The 20,392-nt window shown below is 39.0% G+C and overlaps 1 protein-coding gene and 1 long non-coding RNA gene across 3 annotated transcripts in view; one reads left to right on the forward strand and one right to left on the reverse strand.

Moving 5' to 3' along the window:
- The window catches only part of TMC6 (transmembrane channel like 6), a 29,785-nt gene extending 28,165 nt beyond the window's left edge, over positions 1–1,620 (reverse strand). Inside the window, exons 1-2 of one of the 2 annotated variants that reach the window (XM_039344906.1) lie at positions 1,540–1,620; positions 966–1,082 (exon numbers count right to left, since the gene is read on the reverse strand). In XM_039344906.1, the coding sequence (XP_039200840.1) occupies positions 966–1,021 (56 nt within the window). In that variant the 5' untranslated portion in view covers positions 1,022–1,082; positions 1,540–1,620. Of the gene's footprint in view, positions 1–965; positions 1,106–1,539 lie in introns of those variants that run through there. The other variant, XR_005556889.1, reaches the window with a different exon arrangement.
- Positions 1,621–1,861: 241 nt separating this feature from the next.
- On the forward strand, positions 1,862–16,913 carry LOC120308654. Its single transcript, XR_005556899.1, has 5 exons — positions 1,862–2,076; positions 2,417–2,584; positions 3,619–3,709; positions 7,064–8,850; positions 16,627–16,913. It is a non-coding gene; the product is annotated as an uncharacterized LOC120308654 (long non-coding RNA).
- Positions 16,914–20,392: the final 3,479 nt, after the last annotated feature.

Here is a 20,392-nt window from a genome sequence, read left to right on the forward strand (position 1 = left end):
CAGCATCATATATTTTAGCGCTCTAATAATTGCGTTTTATTGTTCCATTTTTTCCCAATTTAATTAAAATGTTAACATATTTCCATCCAAATTCTGTAAATCTTTATTACATAGCTATATACATTTCTAGTATGTTCTGTTCTAAGTCTGGAGAAATGATGATTATCTACCAATCTAATATTGAAGTAGAATGAATCAATCCCTGTTTCTTCCAGAATTTGTAATATATAAATACTGTACTTTTGATCTCTGTGGCTAAAAATTCTATTACTGGTAATAGTAATTTGTGGATCTTGGTACCTGTGGTTCAATAATGGACAAAACATGTTTCATACATCTTAAGGTCAGATCTAAGGCAGCAATATTCAAAACATTTAGAAGCTATGACTAATATTTTCCTAACACTGTAGACTATTCTGAGAATAACTGAAATCATGGTAGGGCAATTTATGCACTACCCACTTATTCCCAAGGATCTACACTGGAGATTATAAATAGTTCCGATAGTAGAGTTGAACTTTGGGGTCCTTAGTGCTCTCTGAGCTTGGAGAATTTCTTGCAAACATTTCATTACCAAACTAGGTAACATCATCAGCGCATATAAATAGTCCATTAACTTTTTTTTTTCAATGTTGATAATGATTTGCATTTGCTTCCGGAAACTTCTCTCTCCAATTTTCATAAACAGGCAACAGAACTCCCGCACACCAACATTCCTTCCCATGCTTTATGCTAACAAGAATTCTACTTTTAGTATTCTGATTATTCAATATAGAAAAAGAAAAGTCTCATTTTCAGGCTTTTTAAAAGTAGTTTGCTTTGAAATCAATACCTGCTAATTTTCAGCTTTGTACCTACTTTGGAAGTACTCTAACCATTTAATGACATGCTTTCCGTTTCTAAGGCAGGAATGAATAAAGTTGTTATAAACTTTTTAAAATTATTTAAAAAAGAACCACACTCACCTGGCAGGATCTCCATTCTCAAGGTCGTGAAAGGTGAAAGTCACTGTGTGGGACATTTTGATAAATAACTCCACAAGTAATTTGCTGGCCTTTGCACTTTTCAGTTCCACCACATTTCCAAATGAAGGTTACAGGAAGAATCAATGTCACACGAAGCTGGTTCCATTGAGGCAATTCAGGCTCCGCATCTTCTAACAAATTGTTTAGACTGTGGTCTAATATCTGATGTCTTCTTATTCCCTCTCAAGATCAAAGAACAGCAGGACACAACATTCAAGCCTATATGCCATAAAGATCACAACTTGAGACACACGGAGCTATACTGGGCTTTCCCGCCTCCTCCTACTACAAGATTTAGAAAGTGTGTATCGCAAGAGCAGCCTGGTCCGCTGTGAGCAAATCACACAAAAAGGAAGGAAAACAAGGTCCAGACAAAGGCTGCAATTCAGTCTGTATGCCTGCTTGTCAGACAATCCAAATACAGCTGCTGGTGCTCACACTACGTACTTCTCTGACTTTCAGTCGTACAGCCAATCATTTCTGCAAAGGAAAGCAGAAGCTCCCTTGCGCTTACCTGCAGGTGCATCTCTTGCTTCCACTAGCAGAAGACTTCACATAAAGTTTCTCTTGACCAGCTCCAATCCTTGTCAAGCAGCCCAGCTGTCACTAGGGAGATAAGTAACTCTGCATTTCAATACTCCAGGATGGGCTAGGCTTCCAAGGGCTAGTAAAACCCAGTTCCTGCATTCCTGAGAGGAGAGTGTGAGTGAACACCAGCAAATGAAGCAACCAAGCTTCCTGCCTGACGGGAAGTTTGTTTCTACCACTGACTGTGCAGGTTCAGGGGACTGAAACTCTCAATAGAGGATGAGAAGAATGAAGAAAGGAAGTGAGGTTGTTGCCTATGAAAGATAAAAACGGAGCATCCTGTCAGGGTTCAACACCAGGAAACTGCCTAGCTCATTCCCTGCCGCTCAGCTCAGCAAGAGTTGCAACATGCTTTTACTGTATTCAGAAAGATATTTTGTTTTTGTACTTTGCTATACTGATAGCGAAGAACTTTATGTCATCTTTGCTTTTTGAAATTCTAAACTTGTGGTTTAAGTATAAGGTCAGTGCGTGCACCATTTCTGGGGAAGTGATTAAGTAATTATCTTGACCAGGACAGTTCTTGACCTTACTTAAGGGGAATGATAGATAATGTGAGAGAGTTCAGACTGAGAAGCAGAAGCTTCTCAGTCTGAACTCTCTCACATTATCTATCATTCCCCTTAAGTAAGGTCCCACATGCTGGCTGTCTGCAGATCTTAAGACCTTGTCAAAATGAAACTTCATCAAAATGGCAAGAAAAAGACAACAGCAAACCAGTCTTGACCTGTTTTAATAAAAAAAAACGTGATTTTAAGTGGAGCTTGAGACAAGACCTTGCACATTTTTATCTTCTGATACAGGGACAAGGATGGTCCACCCCAGAGGTTGAATATGAACTATCAGACATCTTTGTTCCAGCCTGATAAAGACAGAATCCAAACTTCTGGAGGAACTCAAGAGTGGTCTGAAACACAAATCCTCAAGCCTTGTTATGTATTCGCACGTCCCCTCTGTTGCAAAAATTAGAAGTCAGTTCCAGCTTAGTCACAGCTTCGGGGCAAAGATTGTTGTGAAGTAGCAGCTTTCAGTGCTTTGTAGAGCCTTAATCTTTTCCTGACTCCAAAATACACAAGGGGTAAACAAAGCTAGAGAGAGTCATGGCTATGGGTGTGGCAATAAAAGGCACAGCAAATTTAGCTTGCCTAACAGCTGCTGTTTTAAGTTTTAAGCTGAACTACTACTTCCTGATAGTCCAAACTTTAACATACTGGGCCTCAGCTATGCAAGCTGTTATCCTTGGTGAACAGATGAGGCAGCAGTAAAGCTCTGGAACTTTATTTCTTTCCTGGGGTTGATGGCTCTCCCAGTCCTCTTGTATGAAGGAAAGCACCCAATACAGAATGAGCCAAACAGGATTTCCCCAGTACTGGCTGGGGAATTCTGGGAGTTGAAGTTCACGTCTTAAAGTTGCCAAGGTTGAACATTGCTGCTCTATATGGAATGTCTTTTCGCATCCAGCAGATGGCAGGGAGAACATCACTGCTCATCTCTCAGAGCAAAAAAACATCCCTTTCTTAACAAAATAACAAAGTTGAAAGGGACCTTGGAGGTCATCTAGTCCAACCCCCTGCTCAGGTAGGAAACCCTGTACCATTTCAGACAAATGGTTGTCCAATCTCTTCTTAAAAACTTCCAACAACTTCTGGAGGCAAGCTGTTCCACTGAATAATTGTTCTGTCAGGAAATTTCTCCTTAGTTTTAAGTTGCTTAGTTTTCATCCATTGCTTCTTGCCCTGCCTCCAGATGCTTTGGAGAATAAGTTGACCCCCTCTTCTTTGTAGCAACCCATTAGATATTGGAACAGTTTTCATGGAGAAGGAAAACAATTGCCCCCTAACTTGTTCTGATAGGAAGAAGGACTTGGGGAGAATGAATTGTCTCTCCACAAATTTTTATTTGTCAGAATAAAACAGAAAGGGGAACAGAAAGACTAATGGACCAGATGAGACAGGTATATTCCTGTTCAAACCATTTATCATGTTCCTTTTCTTTATTTTCCTAGATATCAGCTGGATTATTCTACTATTATAACCTGCTTGGGGTTTTTTGAGCAAACCTCTTGGTCAACGTTCCTCAGTTTTAGCAACTTTACGGTGAGTGGATTTCAACTTCCAGATTTCCCCAGCCACCTCGCTGGGTAGGGAATTTTGGGAGTTTGAGCCCATAGTGGGTTGGTGGTTTCACTTAACCAAAGATTCAGCAGGCTCTGGTACCGGTTTTTCTGCAATTTCCCATGACACTGCCTTTATCTTGATCCCAACCCATGAGTGAGACAGTCTTAAGTCACCTTTAGCTGTACTTGGTTAAATTGGTACTTTCCTGCTTATTATGACATAGCCAGGGGCAACCTGTATAGTTTTCTGTTGACTCAAGGCTGCCCAGGAGCACTTCAACTCAACTGTAGCAGCAAAAGAGAAAATCTCTCTTTTTTTTAATCAGGTGCACCTCCCTCAATGGTGTCACCCACCGTTTTTATTTAAAGCAGTGGTTCTCAACCTGTGGGTCGGGACCCCATTTGGGGTTGAATGACCATTTCACGGGGGTCGCCAAACAACGCAGTCCGCCATTTTTTCCCCCTTTTCCTTAGCTGTGCTACTCCCTTTTATTCTATTGGCTTTTGAAAGCCAATAGAATAGACTCTCTTGAATAGAGTCTAATTCTATTGGCTTTCAAAAGCCAATAGGAATTGTCCAGGCTGTCTCTGCCCTGCTGAGCCCGCCAAAAGTCCCATTCTGCAAACGGTACTGCATCAGTTGAGTAGTCCTCGACTTACGACCGGTTGAGTAGTCCTCGACTTACGACCGGTTGGGGGTCGCGGCATTAAAAAGGTTGAGAACCACTGATTTAAAGGCTTTTATGCAAATACAGCTGCAGCTAGATATTGGCACTTTCTTTGCAGCACCTCAACTTCCATTTATTGTTTAAAATTAAGTAGAGTATACACAAATTGTTAGATGATAGGGAACTTGGTGGGTGCCAAAGGAGTTGCCTACTTCTGCTCTAAAATGCTTCAGGTTTGATATGAGCAGCGTTGAGTTGTTCTTTTTTTTATGAAAGTTCAATTTATAACCCGTTACCCCCAGCAGACCCAGTAGCATGACTAGTGACATAGGGATTACACATAAATGTCAAGCTTCGTGTTCTTTCACTTCCACACAATGCAAGGAGCCAGCTGCTGAGAAAATGATATGCATAAAATGCATTTGCTTGCCCGTCATGGCTGCCTGCCTTCCCAATGAATTAGAAGCCTTTTGTCCTGCTTTGGCACCAATTCAACTGAATAGCAAAACTTTATCTCTATCTAAGCCAGTGTTTCTCAACCTTGACAATTTTAAGGCATGTGGACTTCAACTCCCAGAATTCCAGCCAGCATTGCTGGCTGTGGAATTCTGGGTGTTGAAGTCCACATGCCTTAAAATTGTCAAGGTTGAGAAACACTGATCTAAGCCATTCAAGGAGATGTATATACTTTTTTCAATCTGATTTGGAAGATATCTACTAAGGAGACCCTTGATCTGCACAATAAAAATTATCTGTACTTTCCCTGTTTCAATAATATTTTTGAGGGAGGTGTCTTCAAGTGGTTTTGCCATGCATATATATCATAGTTTATAGGATTCATAGTCTTCTCCCCTCCCCCAATCTGCTAGTGGGCCATGCTATTTTCTCTCTTAGAAGAAATACCAAAACCCAGATCAGACTGTTTTACTCAAATTCAGAAACAAAGTGCAATTGAAGATCTTTGGCAGCAACTACACCAGCTAGTGTGGCCCAAATCTCAATGAATTTTGCATCATTTATTGCTGGCCACACAGGGGAAGAATGTATAATTGGCATGGTCACTGCTGAGCTCTAAGGAGTCAATCAAGATTCAGGCAGCCAGCTCATTGCCCAGGGTCATTCTCCCTTTCACGTGTGCATGAACATATTATAAAAATTGCGTGTAGGTACAAGAGAATGAGCTAAGATAAATTAAATGATTTGTTCAGAAAGATTATATTCTCATAAATTTATTCCACAGTGCATATATTGTATAGTGAAACAAAAATGTTTTAACTCCCATAAAATAACCGGACTGCAGTTCTATACTTTTGTCAGTATCTATATGGTATTGCCCAGAGAAATTCATAATCATAACGCACAGTCCCAGGGGATAAGAGGGAACTGGATAAGAAGATACAAAAGTCACCACCCAACAAACTGGCTTCCAGCAGATAGCTGGCGAATGACCTCGCATGAGGTTATTTTTTCCTAGTTCTGCAAATTTCTCGGGCAGCTCAGTATAGCCATCAAAGAAAAACATAGGAAGAAAGCTGGTCGGGAGTGTCTCTAGTGCATTTGGTAACTCATTCCTCAAAGTAAAGATTACAGCCTGGTTACTTACCAACACAAGACTGTCCAAAGGCCACCTTAGCTCTTGGAAATTGTCACAGTCCCAAGGTAAAACAATGCCTCCATCAAGAGCATCCTATTCCACAGGCAACCCTTCTTTGCATTCTCTCATTCACGCAGCTTCGGAAGAATGGACAGGCTGCTTAACCCAGGCTTTTTGCTCCAACTGTGCCAAGCACTCCAGGCTGCTGTCTCATCTTCCACCCTCTCTTTTCTCTGGGCATATTCTTGGCAGCCACCTCTTTAAAATTAGCTGTCTGATACATCAGGGCATCCCAAAAGGGTTAAGAAAGGATCATTTTTCCAGAATCATGCTGAAGATACCAGCCTATTTACCTGGGCACAAGGTTATTACAATCACTCGTGTTTAAACTTGATCTCCAGGACCGTAGCAATTTATTATTATTATTATTATTTTGCTTCAAAGTGCTCCTCCAGAGCGAATGATGAAAAAAGTGGGGCAAACCTAATCCTAGAAAATATAGATTTATTTAGAAAAGGCGACAGGCTCATTTTCATCATCATAACTAAATTTTAAAGTCCAGAATTGTCAGTGCTTTCTTGTTTCTGAGATTTCTGCAGAGTTTTTCATTTTTTTTCATTAGAATAATAGACCTATGAGATCTATATTTAGCAAGAAGCATCACTTCTTCTTGAACTTCTTACTGGGAGTAAATTATGCAGTAGGTGGGTTGTAATAAGTGATATTTTATCATAAAGAAGCATCCCCAATTTTCCCAGGGAGAACTGCGTGTTAAAATCTTGCCTCTTTTGATTTACCTCTATATTATAGCTACTGCTTCTATTGGTCCTCTCAGATTTTCAAAAGGTAGAAAGATATACTATTTTTAAGCAAAAAATAAATAAAATGAAATGAAAACCCTGCCTTATTTGAATCCAATGCCTTAGGCTGCTACAATTAAATAATTAATTTTAAGATTCTCTCCAGGCCAAAAGTGCAAATGCTTTTGTGATTGTTTTTGCTTTGGGTTGGGAATGCATTAGAAAGAAAGCAAAATCATTTTTTAGTGCATCATTTGTATCACTCTTCTTAGTTTGCTTCATGGTTCGACACCCCTCCCCCCCTCCAGGACCAGGGCCTCGCTTCTTCTACAAGCAGCTTCGCGGGTGTGAGAAAGAAACACAGAGGTCACTTACTCCACGGAAGTATCCTTGTAGCCAAATCCCTCGGATGATTTTCCCGCCTGCGGCAAATCTTACGCTGGACAATGGAATTTCTGAGATCCAGGATGGCGGTCGCGGTAAGGGAGATCACATTCAGGCCCCAATTTGCAACCAAGAGACCCCCACACACACACGATTATTAAAATGAACAATAGTAAAACGTGCGATAAAAAGTAAGACCTTACGCAGTAAAGGAAACGGAGTCCTTTTACAACTCCCGGAATCACTGCATAGCCTTGCAGTTACATCAAGTATCTTTTTCACTAACCTTGTGAGTTATTCCTCCAGGTTTAATCAGGTAAAGCGCTCCTTTTCACACCAAGAAAACTTTTTCTCCAAAGGAAACCCCAGTCCCGGCGGCTAGAACACACCCTGTGCTTCACCTGAACAACAAAGGACTCTGGGAGCTGTAGTTCTTTTTTTCTGAAGCACCAAAAGGTGCTTTTGCATTTGCTCTAGGTTCTACACAACTGGAAGGGAAAACTGCTTACAAGCAGAAAAAAGTTTCTTCTGTCCAAATGAGTAATCTTCATCTCCAGTGAGGCCAACCATTCTATCAGGAGGCTTCATCAGCCCATGGCCTACAACTTCTAAGTGAATGTTTTTCAAGTTATTGTAAGTTTAAGATGTCTGGGCTTCAAACCTTACTAACCAGGGAGTTTGGGGAGTTGAAGTCCACACATCTTGCCAAGTTTGAAAAATCGAAGTCATCAAAATCATCTTTTCTCATAGTGGTCTTCTCTTGTTTAGCGACTTCTTTCCAGTTCCTTGGTATGTGTATAAGGACCAGTCAGAATGGGCATTGGTCTGGTATATAGAGCAAGAGCTGTGGATCCCATACATCAGAGAGGGAGGACAAGATGGGCTGAGTATTACAAATGTTACATATAAATATTTCTGCTCTTTATCATGAGGGGAAAAAAATATTTTAAAATTTATCTTAACCTTAAATTTAACTTGAGTGGTTCTTAGCAGAAGAGTAAAAGGTGCACTTTCTAAGACATTCTCAGAAGAAGAGTTTGAATTATGAGAAGTGTTGTATTGCCTCCTCTAAAAAAGGAGTAAGTAGATATCCCCCCCCCTTTTTTTTTCTGTACTAGATTGCTTACAAAGAAACTCCTTGCATGCAGTAGTTGCTTTCTCCTGGAAATGGATCCATATAAATTAATTTTGAGCTGAGTTTGATTCCTGGTACTTTCACAGAAATAGCTATGTAGCTTCTTGGCAACAATAAAGAATGACTTGCACTGGCCTTCTTTTGGGATATTTTTTTTTTTCAATTTCCCAATCTAGGGTACTGACATGGTATTCCCTGGAAATCTCCCTGTCAACTCCCAAGTCTGCTTAGATACTGTCAACCAGGTCATTATGATAATTAACATTCTACAGAATGCCTATGGCTGTCATTGCCTATGATCTTTATCTTTAAGAAAGTTTACAGGAGTCATTTAGGGCAAGATAAGCTCTGTTTGAAAATAAAAGCAACACTGGAATATATAGTACAGTCTGTAAACTTCTATAAATTTATTTTTAGTATAGAAAATCAGTTGGACCTGGGAAGCTAAAGAAATATTGAACAGGTGATGGAAGCAGAAGACAGGACGGGAGTGGAAAACAGGCCAGGACAGCTGCCTGGATGATTTAGCACTCACTGCAGGTAAGATACTGCAATAGTGTATATTCTACTTTTAAAACAACTTATAGCTGAGAGCTAGAGATCAGGAAGATTTATGGTTATGCTAATTTTGCTATTTTTACTTCTGAAAAGCATGATTGCATAAAACCATTCTTCCCAAAAATATTGTACATATTGCCAAGCAAAAGTGCTCAGCATCAAACCAAAATAGCAAATTCCCTTCTAATCTGGTAATTATAATGATCCTATGATTTATGTTTGTGATAAGAAACTGTTCAAAAGGAAAACATGTTCATTGTTTTCCTTCTTATTTAAAATCAGGGTTGACAAATTTTAGTTTTTGTTTTGCCCAATATCAGGAATATTTGAAAGGTTGTAAAACACAGAATGGCAGGGTGGGGAAGAGGAAGATAAAAACAATAATATGCTTTATAGTTATAATTTAAATACTTCCACATTTCTACTAAGGGTGTGGGAGCTATAACAAGGGTAATGTCAAGGTCTAAAATTAGTATGCCTAACTATAGCTAATATCAGTTTTATACTAGATTAATGCACTTAGAATTAAAGGCTGGCAACTGTAACCTGAAATATTCCCACAAGCTCTTTAGTTGACCTTAGCTATACAATGATTGGGTGAAGGGCTTCTATGCATGCAATATCTAAACTCATGCTGAAAGTCTTTGGTATTTATGGTGTGGTGAGGGCAAAGTAGAGAGGTAAGAACTGTAATTGTAATATATTGTTTTACATACTAGAATGATTTATTCTAATCCATATTCTTTTTTGAAGAAGAATTTTTGAAAAGCTTTAAAAAAAAATAGGAAACGGCTTTCTTATAAAACCACACAAATAATTCCAATATGATGTCAAACATTTAACAACATACAGGTTATGTTTGCATAATACACTTGCCCATAGTTAGCTTTCCTCAATTAAACCAATTTTTGGTTTCAAGGATTTTTTTAAATTTGCTGTATAAATGCTTCAGTATCATCAGGTGGGAAAAACCACACGAGAAAATCTGATTAAACTGATTTATTGCTAAATAGTCCATGCACAGGAATCTTTTCAACTAATGGTTAGCACCTGCTTTCAGTTAGATAAATATTAATGGAATTCAGGAGGATTGGACTTAGTCGTTAGTGGCTATAGAATAATAGAATTAGAAGGGATCTTGGAGGTCTTCTAGTCCAACTCCCTGCTCAAGGAAGAGACCCTATATCATTTCAGACAAATGGCTGTCTGATCTCTTCTTAAAAACCTCCAATGATGGAGCACCCATAGCTTTTGGAGACAAGCCATTCCACTGATTAATTGTTCCAACTGTCAGGAAATTTCTTCTTATTTCTAGGTTGGATCTCTTCTTCATAAGTTTCCATCCATAGCTTCTTGTCCTGCCTTCATGTGCTTTGGAGAATACATTGACTCTCTCTTCTTTGTGGCAGCCCCTTAGATATTGGAACTCTGCTATCATGTCACCCCTAGTCCCCTATCCCATTCAATAGACTAGACATACACAGTTTCTGCAACTATTCTTCATATGTTTTAGCTTCCAGTCCACAGTCATCTTTGTTGGTCTTCTCTAGAGTCTCAACATCTTTTTTTTGCATTGGGGTGACCAAAATTGGATGCAATATTCCAAGTATGGCAGTGATTCTCAACCTTTCTAATGCCGTGACCCCATAATACAGTTCCCCATGTTGTGGTGACCCCCAAGTGGGTGTGGCCACCAATAAGAGGGAGTAGGACAGCAAGGGAAAAGGGAAAAAAATGACGGACAGCGTGGTTTGGTGACCCCCGTGAAATGGTCATTCGACCCCAAATGGGGTCCCGACCCACAGGTTGAGAACCACTGAAGTATGGTCTTACCAAGGCATTATAAAGCCGTACTAACACTTCATGTGATCTTGATTCTGATAATGCAGCTTAGGACCACACTGAGGTTTTCTGATGGCCGTAGCACATTCTGGCTCCTTTTTAAATGGTTGTCCACCAGGACTCCTAGATTTCTCTCACAATTACTGCTATTGAAACAGGTAATAACTAGTCTATACCTGTGCATTTGGTTTTTCTTGCCTAAGTGTAGAACCTTACTTTTCTCAGCATTGAATTTCATGTTGTTAGATAGAGCCCAGAGTTCAAGTCTATCACTATTCTTCTAAATCTTGAGTCTAGTGCAGAGGTGTCAAACTCGCTGTGTCAGGTGATGTGTCGTGACATAGCATGACTTTTTTTCCATTGCCGGAGCTGGGGTGGGCACGGTTTCGGCATGACACATCCGGCAGTTTGACACCCCTGTTCTAGTAAACAGAGGCAGCTTCAGGAGGGCATAAACTAGAATCTTTCCGTCTGGGGAAGATTTTCTGAATGAAATTAAAAAAGCAACTGGAAATCATTTTTTAGCTGCATAAATAAATATACTTGAAAGGAGTTGGAAAATCAACTGGGTCCTTGTGATGGCTAAAGGGAAAGTAACTGGACTATTCTATTAACTGCTGATTTGCAACGAAGGGAAAATGTGATATGATCTGATGAGAAAAAACTTGGTAATAGAACACAAGATTGGGCAATGTTTGAGAAGAAGGGGGTTGCAATTCAGCCTTTTACTTCCTGGATGACCAAAGGAGACTCTCTCATGACATTATGACATCACCCAAAGGAAGTGAGAAATGTTCCCCTCCCTGCTTCTTAAAAATGTCAATCTCTTATCTAGTATAAAAAAGTCAGAGCTGGTGAGTGAAGAGTGCTGTTATTTCTACCAAGCTGAAACCAGCCTGCTGCAAAACAAAACATTGGCCTCTAATCATCTTTTTCCAATAATGGCTTAGATTCCTGTTCATATAAAATAAAAACAGATGTTAAAACTCACTATATGTTTTTTTTAAATGCGTCTACATGATCATAACAAAAACAAAATTAAACTATAGATTGATAATAGGATCTTGGAAAAGATGACAAGGAAGTTAAGGCAATTTGCCTTTTGGTCAAACCAATTTAATGGAAACCATTTTGTGAATGGGCCAGCTTTTGTGGCAACCTTTTTCCTTTTGTTTTGTTTCTTTTAATACACATGACACGTTCTTAAAATATAAACAGTGCCCTTTGATCAAATAGGTTGGGAATCCCTATTTAGCCTTATGGTGGAGGCAAGCTGTTGCTTGGCAGATGTTGTTGAATTACAACAGCCTTCATGATTGGCTTTGCTGGACAGGGGTAGGCAACCTTGGCTCTTTTATGACTCGTGGACTTCAACTCCCAGAATTCCTGAGCCAGCTATATTCTGGGAGTTGAAGTCCATGAGTCATAAAAGAGCCAACATTACCCCTGCACTAGGACAATAAATTGCTCATCCTTGTCTGATAGTATCTACAGGGCTAATAATTTTTAAACCATTAATCAAGCTGGTGTGTAAGGCAAGGGAGACCTCTAGAGGCTAGCTATGTACCAAGATTGTTAAATGAAGGGCAAGCTTTCTTTTGTGTAGTAACAGTCACTTTAAAATTATGGGTCTAATGTCTCTCAAATACATGATTCTAATATGGATGTTGGGCATATATTGAAAATTATGGAAGTTGTAATCCACGCATCTATTACTCCTGGCATGCATGAATTACAGTTATGACACCAGTCAACATTCTTTCTGGCAACACTTCTAGAACATTTATTAGTTTCTTTTCCTACCTTTATTATTTTTTATAAATAATTCAAGGCAGCAAATGTATATAATGCTCCTTCCTCTTTCTATTTTCTACACAACAAGAACCCTTTGAGGTGGGTTGGGCTGAGAGAAAGTGACTGGCCCAAGGTCAGTTAGCTGACTTTAGTGCCTAAGAATTCATAGGCTCTTGGTTTCTAGGCCAGCATCTTAACCCCTATATCAGTGTTTCCCAAACTTGACAATTTTAAGGCATGAGGACTTCAACTCCCAGAATTCCACAGCCAGCGTTGCTTCAATTCTGGGAGTTGAAGTCCTCATGCCTTAAAATTGTCAAGTTTGGGAAACACTGTCCTATATCAAACTGGCTCTCTTCATATCTTCACTGGAGAAGTGAGTCAGTAGGAAATACAGTTTAGAGATAACTGCATCATGGAGGCTAAAAAAGTATGGCAGGGACCAGCTTCACTAAGTTGTCTTTTAATAAATTGGTGTTCTATGACTAGCCAGACCCATTGTAACAATCATTTTCTGAAGAGCAATCTTTCCCTCTAGCAACTCTTTTTGATCAGATATTCTCAAAATTACATATAAGCTAACCAGCTCAGAAATGTTGGAAATTCTGGTTTAGAGATTAGAGACTGAAATACATCTGGAATGCTGAAAAGGGATTTGTGAAGAAGTGGCTTAAGATAAAACAGAGAATCCATAAAATTGTACAACTCTGTCTCACATATTAATTTGAAGCAGACTTAGGGGAAAGTGTCCCTTGTGCTAGTGATACATTCTAATCTTCACATGGATCTTGTGTCATTTCCTTGTAAGTATATTTGCAAAATCAGCACTCTTAATTAGTCATTGGGCCAAAGAAAGGAGAATTAGGATTTATAAGAATAAAGAATAATTCTTGTTCCTTGGACGATGCTTTCCAGCACAAGAGGTTATGCTTCTTATTGTTCTGGTATTTTTTTAAAACTCAGATGATTATACAGTTTGTGAAGGTGTTATGATCATATAAGCTTGTGAAAGTGGCCATTGTATGCCTAACGCTTTAGAATAAACAGCTCCACTATAGGCTCCATTGCACAAAAGATAGATGACAGTCTTTCTCTTGGCAGATAATGCTAGCTGAACCACTTAGCAGTTAGTTGAACATTTTTCTTGTACTGCTAATCAATAGTATCCTCTTGCTATTAAGGGCTGCTGCGTTCTACTTCATTCTCTAAGAGTTCCCTGGCACGCCCAATCTTTATTTTTTAATAGGATAAGAGTCAGGCTATAAGTGGCTATGTCCAAATCTAGACCAAAAATGTGTTTCCTCCGTATGTTTTGGTCCCTCCCATCCCAAGGAACCAAAAATCCGTAATTGCTGGAGCTAGTGATTCTTACTAAATCAGGAATATTGGGATTTGGGAAAGACTGAAGTCTGACTTTAGTATGAAAAGCTAATGTTCTGAAACAGTAATAAATCAGAAACGTAATATACACCACTTTCATATGTTGTTATATTGTGTGTAACAGGGTGCATTCATTTCACAAGAAATGATAATTTTATCTAGATTAAGAGGGACAAGACATTCTTTTAAGTCCTGGGAAGCAAAATAATGTTCAGAAGTAGCTCAGACAAATACTTCCCAGATAAAAGGGGGGGGGGAATGATAGCACAATCAGACCTTCAATATTCTGTTATTGTAGTCTATCTCAGTAAGGTATAGTTCTAGTCTTTCTGTGGAGTTGATTTTCTGGTCTGATCTATGAAGTACGCTGATACTCCCAATTATTTCTGCCAAACCTTGTAAGATCTGGGAGGGCTGGCATACACCAAGTCTAGCAAAAATGGGACATGTCATTTTTGGGGACTCTGGAGGCATTCCTCCTCAGTTATCACACCTCCCCTGTGCATTATTCTCTCATTTCACTTACTCATTTTCATTGCTTCCAATGTATAAAATGAAAGGACTACTTTTACAAATTTTGTAAGTGTTGGTAAGCTGTTCTCAAAGGACTTTGCGATGATATAGCTTCCTGACTATATTTGTCTATGTCCGTGGTGGCGAACCTATGGCTTGCGTGCCACAGGTGGCACGCAGAGCCCTCTTTGTGGGCATGCATGCCATCGCCCCAGTCCTAGGGCTTCAGCTGGGTTTTATCAAACCTTTTTGCTTTAGGCCTCTGCTGCCATGTGCAAAAAAAAAAAAGGTTTAACCAATCAATCAATTTCAACTTCTCGTGGGAAAAAAAAGATTGGGCAAAGTTGGAATTGATTGATTGAACATTTTAGTCCCACCCAGTCTGCCATTACCACTGCAGCCACGCCCACCCAATGGGCCACGTCCACCCAATTGGCCACACCCACCCAATGATACATAAGTGGGTTTTGGGTTGCAGTTTGGGCACTTGGTCTCTAAAAGATTCGCCATCACTGGTCTCTGTCTTCCTTACCAATGTTTCTCATAGTTAAATCAAAATATCATAATCAATATGAGCCAGCAGTGTGCTGCAGCTGCCAAAAAAGTGTCAACACAGTGCTAGGCTGCATTAACAGAGGGATATAATCAAGATCATGTGAAATGTTAATACCACTTTACAATGCCTTAGTAAGGCCACACTTGGAATATTGCATCCAGTTTTGGTCATCACGATGTAAAAAAGATGTTGAGATTCTAGAAAGAGTGCAGAGAAGAGCAAAAAAGATGATCAGGCTCTTTTAAGAAGAGACTGGACAGCCATTTGAAATGGTATAGGGTTTCTTGTCTGAGCATGGGGTTGGACTAGATGACCTCCAAGATCCCCTTCAACTATAATAATAATAATAATAATAATAATAATAATAATAATAATAATAATAATAAATAATAATAATAATAATAATAATAATAATAATAATAATAATAATAATAATAATAATAATAATAAACTGCTCTGGGACTTCAGAATTCAAACAGACAAGCACCTGCAACATAACACCCCAGACTTAACAATTGTCGATAAGAAAGACAAAAAAGTCTGGATAGTGGACGTGGCAGTGCCTGGAGATAGCAGAATAGAAGAGAAAGAACTGGAGAAGATAACAAAATACAAAGACCTACAAATAGAAATAGAAAGACTGTGGCAAAAGCAAGCAAGGGTAGTACCAATAGTAATAGGCTCCTTGGGTGCAATCCCAAAACAACTGGAGCACCACTTGAACACCATTGGCATTGACAAATTCGCTATTAGTCAATTGCAAAAGGCGGCCTTATTAGGAACTGCTTCCATCCTGCGACGATACCTGTAATACCATCAAACATCCACATCTGCCTATCCCAGGTCCTGGGTAAGGACTCGATAGGTAGACAAAATGCCAAATCCAGTCTGAACATCTGGCTGACTGTGCGATGATTGATAATAATAATAATAATTACTGACTGCAAGCAGCAGCATGACAAAGTAGCAACAATGGTGCATTGGAAGATCTGCAAAAAATATCATTTGCCTGTAAGCGAAAACTGGTGGGATCATAAAATAGAGAAAGTCATAGAAAATGATAAAATTAAACTGCTCTGGGACTTCAGAATTCAAACAGACAAGCACCTGCAACATAACACCCCAGACTTAGCAATTGTCGATAAGAAAGACAAAAAAGTCTGGATAGTGGACGTGGCAGAGCCTGGAGATAGCAGAATAGAAGAGAAAGAACTGGAGAAGATAACAAAATACAAAGACCTACAAATAGAAATAGAAAGACTGTGGCAAAAGCAAGCAAGGGTAGTACCAATAGTGATAGGCTCCTTGGGTGCAATCCCAAAACAACTGGAGCACCACTTGAACACCATTGGCATTGACAAATTCGCTATTAGTCAATTGCAAAAGGCGGCCTTACTAGGAACTGCTTCCATCCTGCGACGATATCTGTAATACCATCAAACATCCATATCTGCCTATCCCAGGTCCTGGGTAAGGACTCAATAGGTAGACAAAATGCCAAATCCAGTCTGAACATCCGGCTGACTGTGCAATGATCCATAATTATTATTATTTCTAAATAATAATTTAAATGTAGAATTCTGGTTTCCTTGAATGTTGCCCTACCAAAATATAAACTAGGCAAATGTCTCTTTTATTTACCGGTATGCATATCACTTCTTTGAACCTATTAGGCAAACGATTCTCATCTGGCGATCCTGCTGAGATTAGAAGCAATCAGCATAAGAACATAAATCATAAGAATATTAAAAACCACAGTGACAGCCAAAGTCTTGTCTTATCCTGCATTCTGTTTCTAAAGTGAGAACTCAATATCTATGACAAGGCCACCCCCACTTTGCCTCACCAGCAACTGGATGGTTGAATGTTTAACCATTGATAAATATACATCAATATGATAAATCTTCAGTCAGTTAAAAATAATCAGATGGTGAGAGTCAGAAAGAGATAACATTAAGGAAGTAAGATAACCATATAGGTAAAAATAGTTGGGGTCTGAGAAAGGAAGAGGAAAGTCATAAAATGGATAAATAGTTGTTTTTTAAGGAAATGGCTAGCCAGGAAGTATAGGAAAGCAGGAAACCATGCCAAACAAGATAAGAAGAGAGGAATGGAGAACAGGAAAAGAACTTATTGTTTAAATATATTGAGTTTAAAATAACCATAAGAAAATAATTTTTCTTATTCTTATTGTATATGTGAATATGATTTAGTATGTTATCAGGAAATGTGTATAGGCGGACGGAAAGAGTGTAACCTCATACTACCTCAGCCAATGGGGAAAGAGGAGGGCTGTAGCGGCCGGTGATAGGAATGAATAAAAGAAGGAGATATTTTGGGTTAAAACTTTGGAGAGAACCAAGCTTTGAAAGCTTCTCTCCCCGCTTATTGCAATAAACAAAATAAAAGGCCTTCACTGTGTCTTGGCTGGTTATTGGTCAGGCGAGCTTGCCTCTGGTCACGAAGGAAAGTAGCCAGGAGCACATAACACCATCATTACTAACAAATATAGATAACACAGTCATAACCTATCTTATGTGAAATTGGCTAGCCCCCTTTAAAGCTGTTTGCTGATGGCTTTTGCCACATTTTACATTAGTAGATTTCATTGTCTAACTGCACAGTGTGTGAAGAAATACTTGGTTGTGTGTTTTTTGGGAGGGAAGAGAGAATCTTCCAGAATTCTTTTTAATCATATGAACCCAATTCCAGAATTATTAAAGAGGTGTCTATCTGCTGTCTTCACATCCCATACAATTTTATATTCCCCTTGTTTGCCATTTTTTCTAAACTGAAGGCCTGAAAGATTGTATCATTTTCAATTAGGCAAGTTGCTTCAGCTTCTTGATCATTTTTGATGTCCTTTTCTAAAGCTTCAGTATATAGGAAATATTATTTATCAGATGTGGCCACTGGAGCAGTACCTGGCACCCCAATGTCAAATCTCAAATTAACAATTATGTTTTGGAGTTCTTTTTTGATCTCTTTCTTAATTTTCCTAACATTCAGTATCAGGAATTTTGTAGAGGATTAGAGTATATGCTTTCTGTGAGAAAGTGACAGAAACCCGTGCCTTGCTATGTGTTGTTTACAAAGATGGAGACCTAATTTGCTGCAGTTGTTAAGATACTCCCTGTATGCATTTTTTTCTCATTCCTGGCTAGAGGCTAAGCTGGTGTTTCTCAATCCTGGCCATTTTAAGATGTGTGGACTTCAACACCTGGAATTCTGGCTGGGGAATTTTGGGATTGGTCATCAATACATCTTAGGGGAAAGGTTGAGAAATACTGCACTAAATATCCAACTACTGCATTGGCTCAGTAACTTGCAAACAGGATGTTCCAGGACCACATAATTTAATGTTTAAAGTACTGTAGTAGTTCAAATACAGTACTCAAATGAATCAAGGCAGATGTATAGCCATTTCTGCTGTTGCTTTGCTGTATGTCCACCTGCCATAAATACTAAATAAAAAAGGGTCAATGTGTGTCTTTTAAAGGTGATCTGGATTATGGATTCAACCCAATTCTCTTGGTTTTCATGATGCCCAGGCATTCTCCTCCCTCCCTCCCTCCCTCCCTCTCTCTCTCTCTCTCTCTCCAGCTATTGGACAATATATAAATCTGGTATATAAAATAAATTTAACAAATCAGAGAGATTATCATTATTACCAAAGGGATCTGGGTGTTCAGATACAAAGAAGATTTACAAGTCTTTAAAATAGCAATATTCCCCCCCCCCAGATTCTACTTTGCAACCAGATAGGAAAATGCTCTTCTACAGTAACTAATATGTAGATCTACACAGTACTTTGGATTGAGTTCCAAAATGGTGCTCTGAAGAGTGTGAAATGTGCGAATGTAAAACCTATAGGTGACTCTTCAATATAGCCATGTCTTTTCTGGGATTATATGGCAGTCGCAAAAAAGCAGGCATCATAAATGCATGCCAGCTGCCAAGCTTCTGAATTTTGATCATGTGACCACGGGGATTCTGCAAGGGACCTATGTGTGAACAATGGATATAAACCACTTTTTTAGTGCCGTTGTAACTTTGAAGAGTCAATAAATGAATGGTTGTAAGTCGAGGACTACCTGTACCGTAACATTTGATGGGATATCATTGGCCTTTTTACCAGTACACATAACAACGCCACCATTCATGCACAGGGCCGTATCATGGGCTAAGGAAGATGATTTGTGTTGTCAGGGCATGGTTCTACCTTGCTGAGCTGCAACTGGTGAGCAGGTCTGGGTTTTTTTTTTTTTAAGTTATATAACTGCAAATTCTCTAACACCAGCTGCCTTTTTCACAATTCAGTCTTGAGCATCTTGAAAATTTGTTTTTTTTCATGCTGATATCCTTCAATTAATACTCCCTTTTCATCATCTATTCAGTGAGGGAAGTAAAAAGTAAGAATACAGGAACTACTGGCATCAGCTTGACAGTTTCTTGTTTCTCTCTCTCAGCATTGTCTTTGCGGTTTACATTTCTCAGACACAGGCAAATAGACAAAGCATTACAGATTCAAGAGACAACATGTAAGTGAACAATCCTGGTAATTTTGCAGAAGGATGTTGGATGAGATGCATTAATATCCACTGTGGAATTGATGATACCTATGATGGGAAGATGTTTTGATATTATTTAATATAATGGTTTAGTGGTTCATTTTTTTCTTGTTAATGTGAATTTTGTGTGCCTAGGAAAAGGGATATTTAGTGAAGAAAGTACAGTTCTGATGGAATTCCCCTAAACCTGGTGTAAAAAATCCCTGAAAAAAAGAAATGTAGGAGAAGCTGGTAGGAGAGCTACAGGATGATCAAGCAAGAAAATATATTTTCTTCTGAGGAGAGCAGAACCCACAAAATAATACATCTGAATTAGGGAAGGTAGAAAATGGCCCTGATCTAAACATGAGGCGGGAAAACCTTATTGACCAGAGCACAGACCAACTCTTTGATCCACTGCATCATATTTATGACACACATAACACAAAGTCGTGTGTTTTATTTAATGAATCACAGGTATTAGATTTTTACTCCTGCACCATCATAATGGATCTAAAATCCTGCACTCTAAACTGATTTCAACATGACTCAGGATTTTTCCCTGCTATTGAGTTGGTGGGAATAGAAAAAAACATTTAAATTTGCTGTCTTCATTGATGATTCTTATTTTGCCTCTGATACTTCCATTTCAAGTCACTGCTGATTCTTATTTTGCCTCTGATACTTCCATTTCAAGTCACTGCAGGCCCCCGATTTCCCTCTTAGGTGATGAGAACCAAGGACTAACAGCTTTTATATACCTCAAGGTGGCCTTCAGCAGTATCCTTGGTAAAGAGAACATTGTTTCAATACTGGTACATCTAAGAGTGACTCATGAAAAAGAGCCACGATGAAGGCCATAGGAACGGGGCAGAAAAAATATGCCAGG

This window comes from Crotalus tigris, unplaced genomic scaffold, assembly GCF_016545835.1.
Source record: "Crotalus tigris isolate CLP2741 ecotype Arizona unplaced genomic scaffold, ASM1654583v1 scf7180000017551.9496454, whole genome shotgun sequence".
Taxonomy (NCBI): Eukaryota; Metazoa; Chordata; class Lepidosauria; order Squamata; family Viperidae; genus Crotalus; species Crotalus tigris.